At 31.0% G+C, this 26,307-nt stretch overlaps 1 protein-coding gene across 1 annotated transcript in view; it reads left to right on the top strand.

Moving 5' to 3' along the window:
- Nucleotides 1-26,307, top strand: part of LOC106690014 (collagen alpha-2(IV) chain) — a gene marked incomplete at its 5' end in the record, with an annotated part of 87,428 nt that overhangs the window by 29,121 nt on the left and 32,000 nt on the right. Inside the window, 7 exon segments of the mRNA XM_014435265.3 lie at nucleotides 3,142-3,247; nucleotides 6,969-7,148; nucleotides 15,769-15,884; nucleotides 20,109-20,199; nucleotides 20,269-20,426; nucleotides 21,391-21,589; nucleotides 25,386-25,588. Coding sequence (XP_014290751.1) covers nucleotides 3,142-3,247; nucleotides 6,969-7,148; nucleotides 15,769-15,884; nucleotides 20,109-20,199; nucleotides 20,269-20,426; nucleotides 21,391-21,589; nucleotides 25,386-25,588 — 1,053 coding nt within the window.

The following is a 26,307-nucleotide window of genomic DNA, read 5'->3' as shown; positions in this document are numbered from 1 at the left end:
TGTTCTTACTATACAGTAATTATGGAAAAGGAATATTCAAAGAAGAAATGGAGGAAAGTGAAAATTATCAATAAACTAATTACATCGCAAATAAAGCAGAGCGATTGTACTACAATCGATTATTTATTGGATCGAGCAGTAAAAAGTTGAAGATGGAGGAGAGGAAACGGTGACTCTTGGTTTTGCGAGCTTGGTGAGAAGACGTCCGTTCGGCTAGAGGGGGGAAAGAAAAAAAGCCATTGTTGGGAGTTTGGATATAGCATCATCATGAAGAAGAGATTAACGATTATCAGGGGAAGCTGTGTAATTGGTTAGTCTTGTTTCTAAGTAGAATTTATTGTGTTTGTAAAATGTCTAGAAATTAAGTTAGTCTTATTAGTAGTACAGTGTCGTCTGTTCTGATTGCCAGGTAACCCGCCCTGAGAAAAGTCTCTTATGTTATAAAATTATATTATCTGTTAAATATTGAAGTTTTTAGGAGTTTGTTTGAACCCAAGCTATCTCCTGTATATTTGAAAAAAGTTAAAAACGATTATAAATTCATTTATTTTATTTTTAAATAATTTTTATTATTACAATATATATATTCTTTCTTTGCTAAACCCATGTCTAAATTAAAAAGAAACTGAACTTTTGGGCTTTAACAATGATTAAAAAATGTTTATTCATTTTTGATGAATAAGCATTGAAAGGTTTAAAATTTTTATTCCAGTATTAATTTAATTACTATCACCAATTTATTTGTAAATAATTATTAAAATGCATTTAGATGGATTTCAAAAGTAAATAATTTATTTATATGGAATAAACCCAGTTTCATACACAAATGAGCACAAAGTTAATACATTAATATAAGTACAAATAGGACGTAAATTACAACTTCAAGCTTCTTGATGGAATATAATATAGAACATATAACATTATTTCAGTAACAAAAATAAAATAGTTTTATTTCCTTATAAATATATATACTGTAGAACATTGTAACAAACAGTAAAAAGTAACTTTAATTAAAAGTTATTTGATTTATCTAAAATTTTGCATAGTGACACCAGGGCAGAACAGAGAAATTTGAAATTAAATAAGGAAAACAGAAATAGAATATATGGGGTACTTACTTACAAATAAAGGTATCACTCTTCTCTCTCAGATCTGTGTGTTCTGAAAAAAAAAAATAAATTGGTGTTAGAAAACTCTTCAAGGATTAAAGTTTAATTAAAACTTAAGCATTAAAAATGTTCTTCGTGTACCTCCCACCACTTTGAACTTGTAGCTCATAATCGCCTCTATGACCAAATCAGTCCACCTACCTGATGAGCAAAATTTATTTGTATATCTTACAGAGAAAAATTTCAAAAATTGTTTATAGAAAGTTCTGACATTAACTGTATTTTGATGTTGCTTGTTTTCAAATAATTTACAGGTAAAGTACATCTTTGGCTAAGGGATAAACGCTATTTCATTGTCCTTCACAATTTAATTTTAATTTTGTCATTAATTCTTTATTACTTAAACTATTTATTATTTATTATCTTCATTATTTTCTAATACTTTTATATTTGAACGCTTAACGGTTCTGGCTTTGAAAATGTAAGTTTTCCATTGGCTTTGCTTAATTTTTTTTCATTCCTAGCATAACTTAGCAATTAAAAATATGTGCCCTTATTTTCATCAATAATAAACAGTATAATTCATTTTTTATTGATGAAATTGTTTTCCTTTCACTTTGATTAGGTCTAACATTAAAAAAAAATTCTCAAACAAGCTTCACTTGCTTAGTTTGTACCAAAACTAATTTTTACCATATTTTCCATCCTTCCCACTCCCCAAAAAACATACTTTCAATATAGACATTTTTATGGACTCTTTTGATTCTTTATTCTCATGACAAATGAAATGTTTTACAAAGTTTTAATAATGGACCAAATATTTTGTTTCAGGTACTTCATTACCTTCGGTAAATATATGAAATTTTATATTTAAACTTCTCTGTTTGTATCTTTTGTTTTCTAAGATCAAGAGTGGTTCACATACTAATGGAATTTCATGTCTTTGAGTCTTTTCATGAGCAAGAATTCTTAAATAATATTTTTGAATAGTTACTACAATAGAATCTAAATTTATTCAAAACGATTATGTCTGAAAGAAAGTAAAAGATTCTGTAAAATTCAATAATCACTCATATTTTTTTTACCTATAATTTATTTTATTAATTCTTTATGTGTTATTATATATTAGAATTGACAATTTCTAAATCCTTTATTTTTAATATGAATTTTGGTATTTCCATACATATAAAATTTCTAAATTTTTTGTTGAGGAAATTAATTTCATTTTTATAGTTTTTGTAATTTTTCTCTGAAAATATTTTTGCACTTTATCATGCATTCATATGGAAGTTACCAAAGAAAAAAACCTTACAGCTCTGCCAAAGTTTGTATTTTTAATGAAGTATCACAGAGACTAATATAAGATTCAACAAAATACCTTTTGGAAAATAGAGTAAAAAAATTACTGAATGGAAATGAAGAATGATCCTTTTATAAATATCAGAAAATAAAAAATTTATCCCATAAAAGCATATATAAAACATTTAAATTTTCCCTTGAATGTCGGTTTGTAGTTATGGTAGATACTCCAGACTTAATATTCTGTATATATTCCCTCTTATAACTTATGAGAAAAATGTTCACAATTTCTGCTACTATTTATTTTGCTTAGCCTGTATTTGTTTTTAGAAATAGTTCTTTACCAGCTTTCATAAATGTATTTAGTTTAACCGTTCCTGCCTCTTTATCCAACAATATATAATTATCTGCTTACAGATGCATGGAAATATCATACAACCCAGAATCAAACATTTTTCAGCACACACACTCACATATATATATAGAGAGAGAGATAGATAGATAGATAATTGACTGTATAATATCATATATGAAGAAGATGGTCAGTCAATAGTTGAAAATTATTTTGGTTCTTTTTGACCACATCCCTGACCATCTTCTTCACATTAAATAAATACTTGTAGTCTTTTTAAATTTAATAAAGGGTAAAAATAGATTGAAGGGGCCTAAAAAAGTGTATATAAATACATAAAACAGCAGAATTCTTATGTCCATATTACTTTTTTTTCACTAGGGAGATAAAGGAATGATTGGTCAAAGAGTGGCTGGCCCACCAGGTATGCCGGGAGATTATGGGATCCCAGGAATGCCTGGTATGTTCGGTGACAAAGGACCAAAAGGTAATGATAACTTGATTAATCTATTGGCATACATACAGTTAGTCAAGTAATTATTCTATCGACAGATTAGAATGTTCAGGTGTTGATCAGAATGAAACACGTAATAGTAAAAAAAAATCTGTTTACTAAAAGCCAACATTTGGACTTGCATTACAGATCTTCATTAGGGCTAAATAAATAAGATAGAATTTTTCATTTGTATTGCATGTTGTATCTAGTTTATTTTGAACGAATTTGATGTTTGCCTTGGATGTTGGCATTCAATAAGTTGTTTTTTTACCGTTTTGTGCTCAATTCTGACTGACATCTGGACCATCTTATCTTTTAATTCTATTTGATTAACTACTTAACTGCCAATTAATTTTATATATCTGTGTTTTGTCTGTGTAGTACTAATGTTACTCTTTTGTCTTTTTATTTCTTCTATTATGTGTATTCATTTTGTATGTGATATGTTTGTATATATGACTAATAAAAAAATTGTGCATCTCTAACATAATCCATATCCTTTTAGCCCAGGATGTTATCTGATTGGCATAGATACTTTTTTAAAAACATTTTAATGGAATTTGAATTTTATGAATTCAATTCATAAAAGCCATTGATGGAGTAGTTTCCAGCATGGGTTAGGCTGTTAAAGTGAGATGTAAAAATTCATATTTTATTATATACATATTGCTCTGTGGCAAACTGTGAATATATCGATTGTTGAACACAAAACCGTTTGCAATGGTTTTGTTAGTCAGTAGCCATCCATAGTTGTCAGTCGGGAGTTGCCACCAAGCCTTTTTTTTGTGTTGTTTGTTCTCACTACAGTAAGTACGTTTTATGTTAACTAACCATAGCAAATAAAACAGTAAGAACAGTAAAAATATTTTGTTTGTGTCCACTACCCCCTCGTTCAACAGGTTATGGGCCCAGACTGTTCACAAAATTAAAATTTGTAGTGAGACAGTAAAAATAGCTTGGTAGTGTTTGTTCGAGTTAAATACTTCGTGAAATAAAAACAATTAAAGTTCGTTAAAAGTGCAACCAGTACTATAAAAAGGATCTCAACAGCTTTAATGAAATAAATTGAATTGAGCAGCTGACAGGTCCTGAAAACTTTCAAATGTGGAAATTCAAGGTAAACATATTAAAAGCCAACGGGTTGTTTGAGATTGTTTCTGAAGAATTTGAGCATCCCAGAAACCAGCAAAGTAAAGAATATAATGTCTGTATGCAAAATGATGCTAAATCCCAAAACTTAACAGTAACCACAATAAATCAGAGAGCATTGACTTATATTTTGACTTGTACTACTGCAAGTCAAATGTATTCCAGAATATGTAACATATATGAGAGAGATGTTTCTCAGGAATTCTTGGATTTTAAATTTAAGACTGGGATAGACTTGGCAAACCACATAAGCTCAATTGAAAATTTGGCATTTAGATTAAAATCATTAGGCAATGATATACCAGATGATATGATCATTTCAACAGTAATAACAACACTTCCAGAGCAGTATAAATATTTTATAAGTGCTTGGGAAAGCACAGGCTCCGATATGAAAACTCTTTTCAATTAAACTACAAAATTAATGGCTGAGGAAAGAAATGGGATAGTGTAAAATAAAGTTTTTATGAAAAGTAACACATCCGAAGTGAAGATTTGCTATAGGGAAAAGGGTAAGCCATTATACGTGTTAGCCATTATACGTTTTTTTAATTATTACCTTTTTTATTCCTTACTTTGCTTTATTCTTGATTTTAATCTTATTACCTCTTTCCATCTTTTAATGTGTACTGTATTTTTACATTTCTTTTTTATCTACTTGTTTTATTGGCTATTATTTCTGTATTCATTAATTGTCTAAAACTTATTGTTATTCTTATTTAATTTTACTGTACATCTTTTTTATTTTATTTAATTTACATTGTTTATTTTTATAGAAATTAATTATCAAATCATAATAATATCATAATAATAAATCATAATTAGCCATACCCTAGTTAAATTTTATTTTTGTTCTCTATCTGCTCACTTTGTTACCTCATTTAAGTGTTTGTATCTTTTTTAGCCCTGAAACGTGGTGGGGGCAAAGCATTGGTTCACTTTACAAAGTTTTATTACTACTATTTGAGTTTTTTCTTTGACTGCACCAGGACCATCTCCTTTTATTATTACACACGGTCAAAATTGATAGGTATATTCTTATTGATGAGTCCAATTGATTTTTGGTTTACTTTTTATTTAAAACTACCTGACCCGGTAATGCTTCGCTATTGCTAGATTTGACTATATATTACAAATAGATTGAATGAGCACAATTAAAAGTTTTATAACAATTTAGTTAAAATTAATCATCATGTACATGTTATATTTCTTATGTCAGGACTAAAAAATTTTTAAAAATATAAGAAAAACATTTAGCATGTCTTTGTTAATTATTGGCCGATTTCAATGATTTTTATTTTGTTTTGTTAGTAATTTATTCCCCCATTTAAATAATAGCTAATATTATGATACTGAAAATTCACTTTAAAAAACAGCTTGTAAATCGGTTAAAAAATTTCAGAGATCTTAGGTAAGTTACAAACAAACATTACATTTTTATTTATGTAAAGGCAATAAAGGATACTAAAAATTTGCAATATCTTTGACAATCCTTGTTTGATTCAGATCAATTTTTATTCTTTGTTAGAGTAATTTCATTACCTATCTAAATTCCTCATTTATAGTATCTAAAAAATGGATACATTTCGGGTGATCTACCAAAAACATTTAATTTTCTTCATAATTATTTTTCTATTTGATAAATCCAGGATTTCAATATTAAGAACCTTCCTAGGACAATATTGAACATTAAAAAAAAGAAAAAGGTGTGTAAATTGGTTAAGAGCTTTTGGAGATCTTAGATAAATGACAAACAAACATTACATTTTTATTTACTTATATAATATACTTAGGTAATATAATGTAATAATATATAAAAAAAAATTGGTATTTTCCATGATTCGAATCCTGTCAAGGTTTGGTGTAATTTAAGGCTAGAGAACAAAACATACAATTGCACAAAATCCGGTCACTAGTTATTATACTCATTACACTATTTAAAGAGCTAGTTTTCCAAAAATGTCTAGGGTAATTTCAGAGAAGACTCCCTAGACGTTTGGTATGTTTAGAAAATCTGGTCATGATTGTTGGGAAGTAATAAATTTTGTCTCCTCCATCCTCCAACAAGATTTATGACATCCCTGCACTATAGCTTGCCTAGAAACCATAAAGTACTCCTAAAAAAAAAAAGAACTGTGAGATCTCAGAATGTTTTTAAGGAAATCCAGAGATTTCTTTTTTAGATAAACCTCCAGAATTGTTTCTAGAAATTTTGATGGAAATTTTCTCAAATTCTATTCATGATGTTTATGTTAATAAATTAGTCCAATTCCTCAACTGTAAAGAGATTTCTTCTATAAACATTAGCAACAGAATAAAGCTCTTTTTATGAAGGCTAATTTCTTATTCATTTTAAATTTGATTGCTTCTACTACTTTTCTACAAACTATGCAGCAAGAAATAATAAAATAAAAAAAAATCGCCCATTTTGATATTGATTCAATTATATTTTTCTAATACAGAAATTTTGAAACAGAAAAGTTGTTTACTTAACTGAAAAATAAGCTTTATAATCTCAGGTATTAATAGTGATATTATGGTCAATAATTAATTAAACTTATAGGTAGAGATGGAATAAAAGGAAGCAAAGGAGAAATTGGGCTGAGGGGAGAGTCTGGTGACCAAGGTCTGCGTGGCTTGGAAGGAGATATTGGTCCTCAAGGATTCATTGGAAGGCCTGGGCGTCCTGGCAGGCCTGGCTATAAGGGGACAGAAGGAGAGACTGGTCTCATGGGGCCTCCAGGTTATAGTTTTTTAAAATTATATTATAGAAATATTATTTCAATTCTTAATCCTTTATAAATGTTTACAATTATATATATAATACATGTATATATGTATATACACATATATGGGAGCATCTAAGATGTAATTTGTAGCCATAGACAAAATATAAGCATTCAAATTTACATTCAAATGGAAAAAGAAGAATGTTATGGAAAATTTAAATATTTTGGTTTTGTGCTACTCAGATGGTATAATTGTTTTATTATATTATAATTAAGTTTTAATAAAAGAAAAATAGATTGGTTTAATATTTATTATATAATCTTAGTTTGGTAATCATTTACAATTTAAACATGTAATTCTCTTTTATTGGATTATCATGGGTGTTAAAATGTATTTAGCTGTGTTTTGTTAGTAAATATATGTTTGAATCTGTTTATGATTTAAGGATTTTTAGAACTTTGAATTTCGATAATTTTATAAATATTTTTATATCAGTTTTTAATTCCTACTTGAGTGAAGGGATAGCAGTAATATTATGCCTTAAAATTTTCACTTATATAATTAAACTGAGGCTTGTCAAGTGAATTGGAGGTCATAATGTTGAAGTTTAGTCACAAGGCATATCCAAATGTTGAAAAAAATGATAATGGATCAAAAAAATGCGAAACTTACTAGGGTCACCAATTCTCAGCTTTATATTAATTTAATTATAAATATGAGAGATTGGCAGATGAAAGAATTGTACTTTCCAGTGATTCTCTCTTCAGGAAGTCAAAGAATTGGAAGTGGGATTCTGATATCCAACTTTTCTTATATTGTCTACCTGTATTAACAATAATTTTGTTATTTTTATTCCAAATTTACTTACATTATCATGTTTATTTAAGACTACTATTTGGTGCTAAGTTGTTTAATTTTTATTTGAACCCAATTTATAAAAAATTATTGTAGTAGAGTAGTTTCCTACTTTTTTTTAGTTTTATTGGTACCACTGCGATATGTAAGGTTGAATTGTTTATCTTTTTATTCAGGAAAATATATCCCTTCTTTATGAGTGTACATTTTCGTTAATGTTTCCACTTTTCTTTGCAAAATATAAAAGGTTATGGGCCCAGTATACGCTTAATAGCTTTATAGGAATGCTAAGAAATAAATATATCAAAAGTAGTGATATGTGAAGTGTTGTGATCAACTGAAAATCAGAACTCATCAGTGTTAATGGTTAGAAATCGTGTTAAGTAGGTACTTTGTGTTTTTTAAATAGTGCAATAATCAGAATGATGTTTTCAAACACGTGAAACCATTTGCTGGTGAGTCAGATTGGCCTGTTTGGAAGCGGAAAATAAGAGATCTTCCAGAGTACCATGAGGGTGCTATTGATGTTATTAACAGTCTGTTAGTTAAGTCTGAAAATCTTAGTGGAGGTGCTTCAGAAGTCGCAATAAAAGAGCATAAAGCCAAAGTTGACCTATTTAGAAAATCAAATAGTTATGCTAAGTCTATGATTGCAAATTCTGTAACTGATACTGTTTACCAGAAAATAATGGAATCAAGAGACTGCTTGGAGTACGTTGAAGCAACTTTTTGAGGCATCATCAAAAGACCAGTTATATAAGATTTGTACAAATTTCTTTACATTTAACTGGATTGATGGTGAGGATGTTTCAATGCATATAGCTCGGCTGAAATCACTTTGAAACGAACTAAATAATGCTCTGCAGGCTAGAAACAAGAATATTTTGCCAGATCTATAGTTGGTTTGCAAAATTCTTATTATATTGCCAAATAGTTTTATTTCCTTCAAATCAAGTTGGATGTTATTAAAAAGTGAAGACAAAACATTTGAGGATTTGATAGTTCAGCTTTGTACATTTGAACGAAATTTTATGAAACAGAAGGGTCTAGTTCTGTTTCCCAGGAGGCTTTGACTTCAATATCAAAGCAAAGGATAGGGCAACAAGGAAAAAGTAAAAAAATCACAATAAATGTAATTACTGCAAATAGGCTGGACATTGTATCAAGAACTGTGAGAAATAGATTTCTGATTGTATACCGAAGAAAAACCAAGAGGCTTCAGCAGCTGATAGAGCAGGTTTTATGCTTGTTGAGGAGAAGCTCTATCAGATGAATCATCTAGTCAACCGTCTACATGGTAGATAGACTACAGCGCTACGAGACATGTAACAAATACGAATTTGTTTTACATAGATTTCAAGAAGTTTGAGAGACCATCAGGCATAAAATCAGCTGGAAAAAATCCTATCAGCCGTAGGAACTGGAACAGTTAAAGTAAAAAATTTAGCTACTAGAGAGATGTTTTTGTTGAAGGATGTTTGGTATGTTCCCAATTTATGCAGAAATTTATTCTCAGTGTTGGCAGCTCACCCAACAAGTGTATTTCAATCAACAGCTACACAGTGCTGGCTTTCAAATCAGGGAAAGTTAAATGCTGTATGGAACAAGGGAACATGGGGGCACTCTTTACAAAGCAACAATTGAACCAGTAAAACCAAATCCTGAAGTGAATATTGTTGATGATCAAGATCAAAGGTGGGGTCATCATGATAAGTGGCATGTCCAAGCTAAAATGCTCAAAGAATTGAACACAAAGTTGCTAAAGCAAACAAGCACTTTTGTGAGCCGTGTGTTTATGGAAAGGTACATAAACTTCCATTTGGACATAGACAAAAATCAACAAAACAAGGACAGTTACTGTCAGCAGATGTATGTGGGCCATTTCCAGAGTCGTTTTCAAAGAAAGGTACTTAGTTGTTTTCAAGGACAGCTATACAAAGTTTTATTACGGCTATCTGATGTCAGAAAAATCAGAAGTTAAAGATATGTTAAAGGTTCTTCAGCATGCAAAAGTAATGGGCCATCCAATACAAGAAATGATTAGTGATAATGATGGTAAAATGGATAGCAATGAAATCAGAGAGATTTTAAGTGCAGCGGGAGTCACACAGAGGTTGACAGCTCCTTACACACCCCAGCTAAATGCCATTTGTGAAAGCAAATTTTGGACAACTGTCGAAATAGCAAGAACATTTAAATATTCCAACGAAGATTTAACTTTTGCAGAATATGTGAGCTGATTTTGTAGCAACTGCACTTTACATCCTAAACAGAACAGGAAAGTCTTCTGTAAAAGGTGTGAGCCCCTATGAGTGATGGATAGGCAAGAAACCTAGAATAAAGCACTTGAGAGTGATTGGTTCTGTATGCTACATCCATACTCCTAATCAGAGATGGAAGAAAATGGATAAGAAGTCCATAAAAGGATACCTGATGAGCTACGACGGAGATGAGCGACACCGTATAGGGGTAAAAGAAGAGATAGTCATTCTATTTCAAGAGATTTTGAGCAAGTGTGAGTATGTTAAGTTGCCAATAAAAGACACTGACATTTAAGATTGTGAAAAACCAGAAGACCAAGAGGTGTCTGATAAAACAAGAGGTTCTGAAAAAGAAGAAGAATCTGAGTCTGGTGATGAATCAGTAAACGAATCAGAGAACCGACTCTCACCCTTTTCACAGAATTTGGAAGACCGCTCAAAGCTATCAAAACCAGCACATCTGGGAAATTATGTGTTGTTTGGTGAAGAATTCATTCTTCGAGTCACAACACCAGATAGTTATGAAGAAGCTCTGAGTGGTAGTGATAAAAAAAATTGGACAGTCATATGAAATCATTAAAAGAGAATCGCAAATGGGAATTCACAAGTATACCCAAAGGTTCTAGGTCTATCTCTCTAAATGGGTGTATAGAATCAGGCAAGGTTACCTAGCTATAAGGTTGCATTTTTTATCTTTCTGTACAGGAAAATATAGCATTTCTTTATGAGTGTACATTTTCATTAATATTTCCGCTGTTCTTTGCAAAATATAAAAAAATAATATTTAGTTTGTTTGCAATAAATATTACAATATAAAACACAGAACATTAGAACAGAAAATGAATAATAGCCAATGGCCTTAAGGCTAAATATACCAAATTTTTATAAGTTTTTTTCAAGAGGTGGTAGCACTTTCGGGGCAAATTTACTTTTCTTCTCTTTTGTACGGAATAATAAATTTCCCATCTGTAAACAGATTTATCATCTAGAACCCCATAGAAGTTACTGAAATTGGTTTATTAATTGTTTGTAATTATTTTTGCATTTGAAAAATATATCTTTGTTATTATTCGAAAATCAAAAAAAAGTGAGCTTATAGGCACTTGGCTAAATGCAAATAAAACAGGTCTGCGCAAACAAATTCATTTTCAGTTGCATGGGATGATCGTAAAGAGAAAAATACGATTAGGAATTAAAGCTGCAAGATTTGTAATTGCTAGATCAGAGGAAGTGGCAGCTTACTCACACTTCTCTAGACGTTGAGAGCCGCAATGTTTGTCTGCTTGATCTATGTATTTCCACGCATATTTGATATTTTTTCACTAATACCTAAGTGGTATCCCAAAATAAGAATACAACATTTTTACTTACTTACTTTTTTACTTTTGCAGTAATCAATGGGTTGCCTGGCTAAGTCTGACCGTCCCTCCGCTTTTCTCTGTCCCACCAATCTTCCTCCTCAAGTCCCTTACCGACCATGTCCTCCTCCACACAGTCCTCCCGGGTTCGGGGTCTTCCTTTCCTCTGTCTTCCTGGTTGTTCCCATTGCAGAAATCTCTTCGGCCACCTACGTTCTGACATCCGCTGACAGTGCCCATACCATTGCAGTCTGCTCCTTCCAATCCTCTCCGGAACTCCTTCAGTCACCCCTACCCTGCTCCTAATATCCTCATTCCTGACTCTATCCTGGCAGGTAATCCTTAGGCATCTCCTCCAGAAATCCATCTCTCCTGGGTTAAGTGTCCATGTTTCTATGGTGTAGTTAAGTGATGGCTCAACAATACTTCTAAAAATTTGTCTTTTGTTGTCTGTTGAGGTTCCAACTCACCGTTCCCGGTGTGTGACAGGAATGAATGCCGAAATTATAGAGGCATCTGTGTCCAGAGTTCCATATCAAGGGTAATTGCAAGGATTTTGAAGGGTAAATTAGAAGAAGAGTTTGTTACCCTGGAGAAACAATTTGGCTTCACTGCAGCCAGGTCTTGTACAGACAGTATATTTGTCCTAAGGCAGCTCATAGAAAACAATGGAGAAAGGAAGAGCTGTACACATAGCTTTTATAGACCTAGAACAGGTACAGTGTACCAAGACATAAGATGTGGGAATCTCTTAAGAGTGCGGGTATTAGTATTTCATTAATAAATGCAGTAAGGAGTCTATACAAAGAAGACGAGTACAGAGTGAAGCTTGGCTCTTACTTGTCTGAGCCTTTTTCTGCATCCCAGGGTCTTAAGCAGGGATGCAGTATGTCCCCAACCCTGATTAAAATTTATTTACAACAGGCAGTAAAGGAGTGGAGCAGGCAATGAGAAGGGAAAGGCATTGACATCAACAGACATATGCTGTTCTCCATTTTCTTTGCCGACGACCAAGCAGTGGTCACATATAGTAGGGCCTGGAAGCTTGGAAGAAGCGCTGAAGGCCCTGAAAAAAGAATACTGCCTGTGGGGTCTCCAAATAAATTTTGATAAGACCGAATAATGTAAAGAGTCCGCGGACCTTCAGATTAATGGAAGTATGTGTAAGAAGGTAGACTCCTTCAAATACCTGGGATCAACATTTCAGTAAGGTGGGATCGGCGCATCAGGTCCAAGACGTCGGAAGCAGTATTGGCAGCTCTCTGATTGTGGTTCTGGCATGAGTTATAATTTCCTTAATTTTCGGATTCACAAAGATAGTCTTCTAATTTTAGACTTAATAAATATAAAATATAATAAATAATTTTAATTTATATGTACTTACTGTTATTGTACTTACTGTAGTATGTACATTTATATGTACGTACTGTAGTATATGTACTTACTGTACTCGCTTTTAGGAGGTCTTCCCTTTTTCGGTCCAGATTTTTTTCATTTCACAGATTGACGCCGTTTATTTTTTGATTTAGAACTATTTCTAACCGAACTTGTATTTACAATTGTTAGCTGTGACACGTTTTTGAATAAGACTGGATTTTCACCGAAAACGTAGTGTATGATAGAAAGAGGGGGGAGGCAATACTACCTAATGAAGTAATATGCATGGAATGCATGGAAATTAATGAGTATGGGAGTTTATCCAGAAGTGGGATGGCATGCATGCATCGCATATCTTATTTGTTGTTTTAGTTATAATTTTTTATTGTTTTCAATATTTTAATATTTGTTATATAGGGGAATTTGTTGATCAAATGAAATAGGGGTTGTGAAATAGAAGGGAAAGAAAAAAAAAAAGGAATAAATCGAAAAACTTGTAGTTAGTTTTTAGACTGGTATTAATTGTAAAAGAAAACTGTGGAAGAAAAAAAAGAATGTTATCTATCTATTATATTATATCATGTAAAAATATGAAACGTATATTTGTCCAGTCACGGATTGATCAGTATGCTGTGTAATGTAGCAACCCGATGTATTTGGGCAGCATGAATGAATAAAATATTTCTTTCTCTGTGTGTAGGCTAAGACATTTAGGATCAAAATGTCAAAACTGTTTGTCACATGAAATCACATACAAAGAAACACATATATATATTCAAATTAGATTTATATATAAAGAGTTTCCTGTAAGTGTTTACCCAATATAACAGAAAAAGACTTGGAAGCGAAATTCTCATATATGAATAAGGGTTATCACGGAATAAGGGTTTCATTGTTGCGTCCTTTTTTTTTGTTCATTGTTTCTCCGAATAGGTTATTACAAACAAGTAACGTTGTTGGAAAAATATTTGTACTTCCACAATTTATTCTAAAACGTTTCTATTTACAATAAATTTAAAGAATTATTTATTTATTCTTCTATAACTTATTTTGTGAAAGTATGAAACAGACAATAGATGTGGATAACTTCAAAAAATCATAACATCCAATAAAACTTATTAAAAAAGTAAAAGCAAACAGTAGGCTAAAATCTCATGATTCAGGAAATACTAATAATAATTACGAATACTAATTAGATAGTACCTAAGAGAAAAAAAATGAATACAAATTTACTTTGACTGTCCTCAAATTTAGGTATTGCTAGGAGAAAGTTAGTTTTTGCAGCCTTGACTTGCCATCTCATTCCAGCCGGTAACTGCCTCATCCCATTTGTTTTTAAATTCATTAATTTTATTATTTTACTAGAAATATATATGTTTGCCTAATTGAGTTTTATAAACTCAAATCTAGAGGTCACAGAAGTAAAGAGATTCAAAAATAAAAAATTAGGAAGTTCAAAGTAAAATAGATACATTTTAATATCCTCTTTTTTGAGTAAGTAGTTAATTTTATGTATAAAGGGTTTTTAATATGTTTTTATTTTATGTGTCGTTTCAATATTGTTCATTTGTTTTGTTAAACCAAAAGGAAGGCTAACCAATTTTATTCAGTCGAATATAGAGTGGAAAAGATTGGTATTCAAAACTAATTTATTTTAACTACCCATCAAAATTTTAAAATGTGTAAACTTAAGAAAAAATATAAATCAAAAATAAATGTTGAAAAATAATGTTCATAAAGAAAATCACATGCAAAAACTCAAATCAAAAAACACAACCGATGTTTTGCACTGAACATCTAGACAAAGGAAAGGTACTGTTTTGTTAAGATTCATTTGCTTAGGCGCGGGGGGGATAATTTTTCCTGGATGGAGGAGGTCATCATAATCTTTTTGTCTACCTCAAGGGTAGAATCTTGAAAAAGAAGACATCAAAGAGTCACGAAGAAGAATAAGGGACTCTTTGTTTGGATCACCAAACAACCCACTTCTGTGGATGAGAACGAGTTGAAAACTTTTAGAGGACCAAGGTTTTGTTTAAAGACAAAGTTAGTTTGTGAAATAGAAGTCATCAAAAACCATCAGTCATCATAGAACATCATAAATTAGTGTTGTACAAAATAGAATTTAAGTATATTTGTAAAGATAGTTACTAAACAAGTTGACTCTTCTGATTGCTTAGACACCAGCCCTGAAATTAAGAGTCTAAAATGTTAAATAATTTAAATAAAATTCTCGTATTTATTTAATATTAAAGCTTTTCATTTGAACCCAAGCTATACTTAAGATATGAGAATTAAATAAAAACTATTAGAAATTCCCTTTTACTTACTTTAAATAATTTTTGAATATTACAATATTAATACATATGTAACAGACTATCTAACTATCTATTACTACTTATATAGAATGTTAACTGCTAATTTATTTAACTAATTAATTGGAAACATTTGTGCCTTCCCATCTATTGGCAAAGTGCTTCTAAAATGCTGATTCTGAATGCTGACACTGCAACAAATCAAAATTAATATACTGTATAATAATTTAGCATTGAACCTATAAAAAATAACAGGAAACTTTGGTGGAAAAAAAAAATTCATCTAAAAATTGTTTCCTAAAATGAAGTTTATCAACATTGCCTTGAATATTTGATAATCAAATGTTTTATACTAATAATTTGTTAGCATAAAAGTTTAAAACTAGATTTTTATAAACCATTAATATATTTTTATTATGTAATAAATATGCTTTACTGTATCAACTAAACAAAATAATTTATTACAGGAAAGAAGGGTGATTCTGGTCCTGAAGGAACTATAGGTCCTCTGGGTGATAAAGGCCCAGTAGGACCCAAAGGATTGCCTGGTCCACCAGGTAATGATGGAGCTGTTGGAAGAAAGGTATCATCTCAGTATACAATTAGATTTTATGTACATGTCTCATTATTGAGGTTTAACTTTAGGCCATTTGAAGCTCATTATATAGTATGTAGTAAATGATGAGCTCAGGAGATAATCTTTGTTTGAATTTCCCAAAATAATAAGATTTTCAATCAACTCAATATGCTTTATTTGCAGGACAACTAATATTCTGTTACACTTTTACTTATAGTTTTAATATATAAACTATCACTTCTATCACTGCTTTTTTAAAATTTTGGTGGATAAATTATAATTCATGATTGGTGAATAAACAGTAATAATCTCTTAACCTTACCTATAATTAACTTTGGGGAAGGAGTATAATGGAAGGGGTACGATGTCAGGGCAAATGAAGCCAAAAAGACAGGCAAAAGGTATGCTAAAGCTGGAGTGGATGACATCCGAGACACCATACTTGCAAGTCATTGTTGAACAATTAATCATTTTGTTTGTTTTTTTTTTGTTCTATTAATTCTTAGTCACTTTATTATTACAAACAATCTTAGAAAGTGATAAGGAAAGTTGTGCATCTGAATGGATCAGATAATTATTGTACTTTACTAAGAAAGGATTTATTTATCTGTATAAAACTTCATATTTTAATATTTGTTTTAATGAAATTAATTTTCCCATTTTGTGGGTCAAATTTTCATTAGCCAAATTTATATTAATATGTGAATATCATAAAAACTACTACCCCTACTAAGGTAAGTGTCATAAACTACTTTATAGTAAGTTATATTTTCTTTATTTGGAATGTTAGCAGACATATGTGCATTTTATGGGTCTAGAGATATATTTAAAAAAAAAATCTAACATTTTATACGAACAACTAGAAATAAACATTTTGTGAGTTAATTTTGTCAAATGTCATAAAAACAGCTACTCCTTCAAAGACAAACGTTATAAACTATTTTATAGTAAATTTAACTAGCTTTAATTTGAGTGCTGGCAGACATCTGTATGTCCTTTGGTTTCTGAAATAAAAGTTTTCATAAATCAAATTTATTGTCCCAACAACTATAAATCAATTTATTTTGGCAAATATCATGAAAACTACTATTCCTACGAAGGTAAAGGTCATAAACGACACTATAGTAGTTTAAAATAGCTTTAATTTGATTGCTAATAGGCATCTGTATGTCACATAGTTCCTGAGATATAGGTTTCTCAAAATAAATTAACTAAATACTGATATTTTAGTACATTTTTATGAAATGTTACTTTTTAAAAAGCTATATCTCGAGAACTATTGGACACAAATAGCTCTATTATGGCCCATATTTCAGTAAATTTACTCTTTTTTAAATAATGTTCTGTTAGATTTTCTAATGTTGTTGGTAGTTTTTAAGATATAGAGCTCCAAATGAAAAATTAATGTTTTTGTAAGGTTTTGAAACAACTGCCATTTTTTATTCCCCTACTTGGCAGACTGAGTTTTGTGAAAACATTAGCTGTAAAATTTATCAAGTTAATGAGAGTTTATTTTATTATATTTTATAGTCTGTCTCTACTTACTAGAACATAAAATATATTTTGGGATCCTTACCTACTCACATCGAAATGTATCAGTTTTGATAGAACAGAGACCTAAGCACGAATTTTTTGAAAATAACATAATAAATTCTTATTGTTAAGAAACCAAATTATTGGAAATAACATTCATTACAACTTCTATTAAGTTCACATTTGCGATTAAATGAACTGTTTTAAAGATAATTACAATAATGTGCCAGATCCCTGTTTAGATTGTCGAGGTGCTTTTGTGTAATCAATTAGTTCTTACTCCAATTTAAGATGAGAAGTACTATACATCACAATGCTTCGACAATGAGTATTCAGTAGGTTAGGTAGTTGGTTAGGAGATGAATTGATTGGTGTGGCCGACTGCTCATTCCTTCCTTCACTTGTGCTTAGAAGAGTAAGTAGGGTTATGACAGATACAATGTGAAATATTTAGTTTAACATAGTAACTTATAACCATCATCAGTCAAATAATTAATTGAAAAAGGGCTACAAATTCAAAGAAGTAATCAAAGATCTGTCAACCAAATTATACTTTTAAAATATGCAAACTCCAATTAAAAACAGACTGATTAATGACAAACTGCTGCCATGGTTGCTGATAAGATCACAAAGATGTCGATCAATGGCATTAATGACAAGTATATTCTTTTAATGACAAGTTATATTCTACCCATGGTAAAGAAGTCCATGGATACTACTTACAATTGGAAGTATTGGTTAACTCATTAAAATTTTGCTAGATGGAAATGAATGAGTATGAGACATTTTTGGAGCTGGAAGAGACTAAAGAGAAAAGAAAAATCTTTTTTTTATTCAACTTTTATTATTGGATTCCATAATTTTTTTTTCCATATTTACCAAAAGAATAAAAAAAAACATTATGATACACATTATTATACAAACATTATAATACACGCTTAAAAGAACTATAAAATGTAATCATAAAGTTCATATGTATGAAATGGTAAAACTTGCTTATCAAGTCTTTTAGTCTCTTCCAAGTACCACCATTGGGCTCAGTCCAGTGTGACAGCAATTAAGTTTCGGGTTTAGACTTACCCCTTGAAACCGCTATGAAACCATCCAGCTATCACCCTCTTCTCGTTCTAGAAAACTCCTCTGTTTATACCTTGTTTGGTTTTTCACCATCCTCCATTTTCACCAGATTGACAGCTTATTGAAATCTTCTCATTCTTATTAATTTTATTATGTCTATATCCTTATACAGCCAGAATGAGTTTACGTGTTAATTCCTTTTTTTATGCTTCACCATTCTTTGTTTTCATCAGTCTTTGTAGTGAAGACTCTATCCTTGACCCTTAGGTTAGAAGTGGTTGAAAAGAGCTTTTTACATTTTAATTTGCTATACGTAAACATTAATAAACTTCAAAAGTGCTTAAAAAGACCATATTACTTGCTGGTTGCATTATATTAAATTGTATTCTCTTTTGTATTATTTGCATAACGTCATTTCTAGGGCTCACCTTGGATTCCAAAAAAATAAAACTGTATCTGATCAAACCTATATTGATTGACCTCAAAGTGAGTATGTAGATCATTATTGGCATCTCCAACTCTCATGTACTCGGTTTTTAACTAATTTACAATTTAATCAAGCTATCTAGTAGCTACTTCTAAAGCTGAAAAAGCTTCATATATGGCTCATTTTAATTCAGTTGTTAATATTATCAACATTCTACAGCAATAGAACCAATGGGTAAAAGAGTGCAACTGTTATTTTTATACCAGACTGTCTAATTACTTTTTTTTACCTAGATTCAATAAAAAACATACTAGTGCATCTCTCCTCCTAACGCTACTGTTTACTTCAAAACTATAAAAACATTTGGGTGACAGTTTTACTACAAAAATTAAATCTTGGTCATTCTTATATTAGGTGGATAAATTTCTTAGAGATAGCACTTCTTCTAGTGCTTTATAGAGTTCTTTTCTATTCACATTATCATTATAAGCAGCCTTGAAATCAGCAAAAAGATGGTGATTATTCGCCATTCATAGATCTATAAAAAGATTTGAGGGATCTATTTTAATAAAATAGATTGACCTCTACAAAAACCCTGGTTGATAACCACCTAAACAATGCTCCATGTATGGAACTGCATATGTAGCTTAGTAGTTACTAGATAGTAATGAGATACCTCTATAGTTTTTCGTTTAGTTTAGTTCCTTTTTTTTTTATGCATTAGGCAAATTTTAGACTATTTAAATGGCATTCCTACTTCCCATGTGAATATTTATTATATTGTGAAAGATCTAGAGTGTTTCTCCTCCTTAAGTTAAAAGCTCCCCTTGAATTTTCCTCCATTTTTAGAACTGTTTTAGGGTTATCCTCATTGAATTCTTTCCAATACTTCACCTCTACTCTAGTTTTTTTTTCCTTTCTTAGTTAGAAAGTTGCCCTGTTCATCTCTACTAGATGTCTGATTTGATGGCTGGCTTCCCATTGTCAACTCTTAGGAAAAATTAATCTTATTTCGTTTATTCTCCTCAAGCCTTCTACACTCTGTATTAATTTATTTTCTCAATTTCTTTTCTTCTTCCGGTAAAGCTTTCTTTTCTTTTTTTTTTTAAGAGAGATTTTCTTGAATGAGGTACTCTCTTTTAGTAGACTTTGTATATGTGCTCTGTAATACAATAATATTATGCTTTTTCTAGGGCCCAATTGGATTAGTGGGAGATACTGGACCAAGAGGCTTTCCTGGCATTTCTTCCGATAAAGGATTACCAGGAGACACGGGATACCCTGGCTAGTAATCTATCTATCTGACTTAAAGATACCAGTATTTAGAAATTATAACACTTCCTTCTGTTACAGGTCCTGCTGGTTCAATTGGAGAACCTGGCAATCCTGGCATGGATGGAATTCCTGGACTTCCTGGTAATCCTGGAATGTCATTCAATGCTCCTCCAGGACCAGTAGGTGATGATGGAGAGCCAGGAGTAGATGGTCTTCCAGGACTTGATGGATTTAAAGTGGGTTTTCTTAATGAAATAACTTTGGATTTTGTTTGTTTATATCAATTAAGCTCTAAGTTCTGTTCGTAAATACGTCATATTTTAATATTATATCGATCAATAAAAAAAAAAATCAAATCATCTCATACTCTTATTCCATTTGGTAACTAAAATTAAATAACTTAGGTTAGTAGTTAAATAAATTGAATCTGGTAGATATTTAAAAAGTTAGTTAATTGATAATGATCACACCTATGATTCAATAATGGCTCATCCCATCATTCTTAAGCAACAAACCAATAATCTTAAAATAAAGGTAATTACTTACACAAAAGAAATGTACTGAAAAAGGATAATTTGTAGAAAGAGAAAGTAAGAGAATAAAAAAGGAGATAAAATAGTGAGGAAGCTATATTGATACTATATTATACTTCACAAACTTATTTTATTCTTGCTCTCTAATTTCATTTGCAAAAATACTATGTATTCGCAAAATAATGTGCAGCTTAATAATAAGCTTACATGAGTATGAAGTTATCATGACAATTATGGACACATATCTGCACATGTTGCTTTATTATATTGTTAATGCTCTATTCCTACGGAATGAGTGGATGTTATAAAGCCAGTGGCTGATCCAGGAATTTTCTGAGGGTAGTGCATCTGTGCACTGGGTAAGCACAGCATGTCCATCTAAATAAATATAGTTTAAATGACTTGAACTTCGAAGTACAATTTATTTTACAATTAAAAACATAATAATGAAAGTGTAGTTATGCATAATGCACCACCTCAACCATGAGCTGATATACAATTAGGAAATAAGGGCTAGGTATAGCCTTTATATGTAGCATCAGACCATGAAAGCCAAGAAATTGTAACATCAATTTCAATGAAAAATGTTTGATAAGCTGGGTGATTTATTTGAACCACATATTTTCCCATACTGAATTTAATCCTCTGATTTCTTTCTTTGTTTTAGGGTGTTAAAGGTGAAATTGGAGAGGCTGGAAATATAGGGCCTCAAGGATTTCAAGGTGAATTGGGATTACCAGGCTTTCCAGGACAAAAAGGGAAGGATGGTTTGTCGGGAAAGAGAGGATCAAAAGGGATTCCTGGATGGAGAGGAGAGAAAGGAGAACCAGGAATGATGGGAGACCCAGGGGAAATGGGCAGACCTGGTAACTTGTCTTCTCTTGTACATTTTATTAATGCTTTGAATTTTATTTCAAATTACTGTTAGGGGGAGGAGTACCATTATATTTGGATATCAGTGGAATGAGAACTTTATTTATAAAACTGATCTCAGTTTTTTTTAATTAATGATCTTCTACTGGAAGAGTTTCTAGAACTAATATAAAATTGGTGAATGACACAATCTTCCTTATTTAAATATAACAATTTATTTCACATACAACGATGTTTCGGGGTTATCCCCCATCTTCAGGTTGCTGATTAACTATTTTATATATAATGTAAAACTAACTCCTTAGTTTGTCATTACATGCTAATATTGAAACATATTATTGTCAATTATTTAATAAAAAATGTTTTATAATACCAACTATTATACATTTTTCAAGGAGAATAATTATTATTCTACATAAAGAACAAAATTGTTTTCAATTCAATGTTCCACATAAATCTGTCATCAGAATTTGAATTTCCTTGATGAGACGAATGACTCAAATGTCTGTCATGATTATGGCACCCCAATAAATAAATACCTCAATGATTATGACAGGATCTTATGGGAAATTGAATTCTGAAGTGATTTCGTCCATTTTAATTTTCCACATTGTTTTATCTTCAAAATTGGTAAATATGTTTAAGAATTTACTCCTCCTAAATTAGGGCACATCAGATAAAGAATTTGTCTTAAAATTTCATATACTATCAAATTCCTTTTAAAAAAAAAATTAATAATTTTTTATGCCTATTTTACATCATAAAACTGAATTTTTAATTTCTGAAAATTATCACAATAAAAAAATTAAAGAAGGTACAGTGTAGAAGGCCTGGAAGGAGTATAAAAGGTAGAAAGGAGGTTATCACTATACCAAACAAGCTCATGTGGCAGGAATTTCAAAAATTTAAAATTCTTACTTATACTATTAATTATTACTGCTTTAATAATATCACAGCTGTTGACTTCTGCTCACTCAAAAGGTATAAACAAAATCCCCTTACAAATCCTTTTCTATGTATAAGTGAGTTTTAAAGTTCCTACTCATGGAGCTTGTTTTGTTATGTAGTAACTATATATTCATTTACTGAATACCTTAATACCTAAAACTGATTAAAGTATTAAAAAAAAAAACGCTTATACATAAATTACATACTTGCATGCTTGTACTTTACCGTACTATATGTCTTGTGTGTCCTTACTTTAGGAGAGTAAAGCACTTGTATACAGAAAACAATGTACTTGTTTTTTAGAGAAAAGACTTTATAGAAAGTTGAAGGGGTTTTTCCTTGACCAATTGCAGTAGATTGTAGACTTATTTCACTTCATTGTTTTTACAAAGTTGAATCTCCAGTGATTTTGCCATTTTTTTCCCTACCTCCTAACTTTTATTTACAACACAATATATACAAGACTTGTACCTAAAACCTAAATTTAAATATATTCATACAACTTGGCCCTTCCTTTACCACATAAAATTTTGTCGCCTGGGGTGGAAGCCTTCTTATTCCTCTTCTCCCCACCCCACTCAACTGTAACTCACTAAAAAAGCAAAATAATATCAAGAGGAAATCAATATCCAACTGTTTGAGATTAGCTTATCTTAAAGGGTGACAAAGTGAGGCAGGTTTTCTTCTATTTTAGATTTAAAAACTCCTAGCATGACATGAAGTACTTGTTTTGGTTTCATTATTCCATGAAATGTTCCCAAATAATAGTGTACAATTATTTTGACTAAGTTCTTGTTCTAACTTATACTTTTTTGATACAGTTTATGCCATAACTTTTTTGTTGGACATTTATTATAAAGCTCATATGAGGAATTTTATAATAAAACCTCTTCCTAGAGTGTTTATATACAATATCTATAGGTTCTAGTAGGAGCGTCTGCTTTTAGAATTTTTATAATGGTTTTGCCCAGAGCTTGTATTAACAGGATATTTATCAAGATCTTTTTAGTTGACATAATTTCATCCAACAGAAAGAGAAAGTCAACATGCAAAAAAAAAATCAAAATATAGGTTTTAACATTAAAAATAAAGAGCCTTGGGCCAATAAATCATTAAATAAATAAATAATCGAATGTAATTGACTATTTATTTACCTTAATTTTTTTAATTATACCATGATACATGTTATTTGGAATATTTTAGTTCAAAAAATTAAGATTAAAATTATTCAAGAACATATTATACTGTAAACATATTTAATTTAGGGTATAGTATACAAGAATAAGAAAGAAATCATTTGAGAAATCAATCTCGTGAATATAGAGTTTCTAATCTGGCGGATTAAAGTATTTTTTATAAATATGTTAATGAATTGGTTCACACTTGCACGTTTTCTTCATCTATCTGAAAATCTGCAAAAGACTTTTTTTTTAATAATAAATAATAAAATGGGAATTACATACGTCTAGGTACACTGGTCAAAAATCTAAAAATACTCATTATTCTGTATAGAAAATGAGCTTCAATTTTAGCTTTTCAGAAATTAGCCTAAATTTTAAATTATAGTTTATAATTTTTCAAAAAAATGTTATTGACCTTATTTGACATTTTTTCATTACAGAAAACATGTTACAATACTTGAAAACAATTTTTTTTTACTCAACCCTCATTGTATAATAAAACATAGAATAAAGTAGAAGTGACAAATTTTTTCTTTGGCCAGGCAGAAATCCTATACCTGGACGCTGACAAACTGGATAAAGTTTTCAAGTGATGAAACATATGTAAACCCTACACCAGCTTGTCTGAAAGGCATTAGGGCATTGCATTTCCTGTACTTTTTACACTTAAAAAAAACTACTTCAGTTTGTCTTATCCATCCATCTATACCACTTTTATATATACTCACTACTGATTGCATTCAACCAGTAATCTTTTGCAGGTATTCAGTTAAAGTATGAAAGTGTGAATCAATTAAGTAACATGTTTATAAAAAAAAGGCCTGAATCCACCAGATTAGAAACTCAATATTTACGATATTAATTTCTGAAATAATTTCTTTCGCATCCTTAGATACTGCCTTTCTAATTTATTAATTTATAGTATAGTATATTATTGAATAATTTTAATTTTAATTGTTTGAAATGAACTATTTTGAACGTGTATTACGGTATGATTAAATATGAAAAGCTATTTGAAAAAATGAACATAGGAAAAAATAAATTGTATATTTCATTGGATTCTTATTTATTTAATGTTTTTTGACACAAGGATTTTTATTTTTTATATTAAAACCAACATTCTGAGATAATTTTTTGGCACGTTGACTAACTATATAATTTTGTAGGATGAAGTTATGTCAACTGATATCAAAAGATCTTGATAAATGTTCTGCTAACATAAGTTCTCGGCAAACCACTTATGAAAATTTTTAATACTTGCAAGTATTTGAGTATCATTTTTGTTTTTAATTCCTGCATGTTTTTTAGTGTAAAAAGTTTAAATTGTACTCATGTTTTGTAATAATTAATCATCTAATATTTGTTATTAAAATTTTAATTTATTTTGTTTATAATTTTATACATTAGCACTTAGAGTGTGCTTGAAAGTGGTATGAGGAATGCAGAATTGTTAAATTTTGTAATATTCAGAAATAAAATAAATACAGTTTTGATTTATGTACCATGAGGCCAAGAAAAGTTTATTCCTACTTCTACCCTTCATAAAATATTAAAAACTCCAAGGTTACTCCTACTCCTAGCCTTGATAAAGTATTAAAAACCATATTTTATTATATTCACAGTGTAATCTTAAGGACTGTATCAACTTTTTTTTCTCCAGGCGAAGTAGGTGACCAGGGTATGCCTGGCTTGCCTGGTCCCATTGGCTACCCCGGAGAAAAGGGTTACGTAGGTGACATTGGACCTCCAGGAGATTATCCTGTACTTGAAATAGGAGAAATAGGTGTGCCAGGTATGCACGGAGAAAGAGGACCTAAAGGAGTAGCTGGCGATGTTGGATTAATAGGAGATTATGGATTACAGGTAAGTACGATGTAAGTGTTAATTTTAGTCATTTAAATGTTCCATTAAATTCTTTCCTTTTTAAACTACCCTTAATCTATCAAACACTCTCAAGTGAAGAGGCTATGATTGCCTAGCGAGGGTCACTGAATCCTTGTTTCAGAATATTGTATATTTGATTCACACTTGAGTTATTCATTAATTATTTCATGCAGCCCCCAGAAACTTATCTTTTTTTTTTTTTTTTTTCCCCCTTCCTGGCATTGCTGCCATACGGGGTTCGGCAACAGTGGGGTCGTGCGCTAGGGTTGCGCATGCCACTGTTGCCAATAAACATCTTTTTTTTTTAAACATTTATTTTAAAAAATACACAATAAATGGTGGACCATTTAATTTTTTGGGACAATTTTAAGAAACCGTGGTGCAGCCCAGCCCTCGGTTGAGTGCTTTAAGATGGGGCTACACCTTATCCACCAGCATCCGTCCGGTACGTCCAGCACGCCTGGTCCGCATCCGTCCGGTTGTCACCTCCAGCCCGCAGCCTAGTCCAGCCCTCCTGGTCTCAAACTGCTTCTTCGCTGTCCTCTTGATCTTCATCATCCATTGGTGGCTCGCCGACCCCTGGCGGCCGAGGCCTTCCCAATGTAAAGTGCGTTGGCCAGACAACTTCTGAAATGAATTCCCTGAAGTACGGGTAATTATTCTCTTCCATCAGCAGAGGGAAGTCCGACTCGGCGAGG

This window comes from Halyomorpha halys, unplaced genomic scaffold, assembly GCF_000696795.3.
Source record: "Halyomorpha halys isolate HHAL.00 unplaced genomic scaffold, Hhal_1.1 Scaffold1551.1, whole genome shotgun sequence".
NCBI lineage: Eukaryota > Metazoa > Arthropoda > Insecta > Hemiptera > Pentatomidae > Halyomorpha > Halyomorpha halys.
Note: the sequence above shows the minus strand (reverse complement) of the source record. Positions and strands in the feature narration are given on the sequence as shown.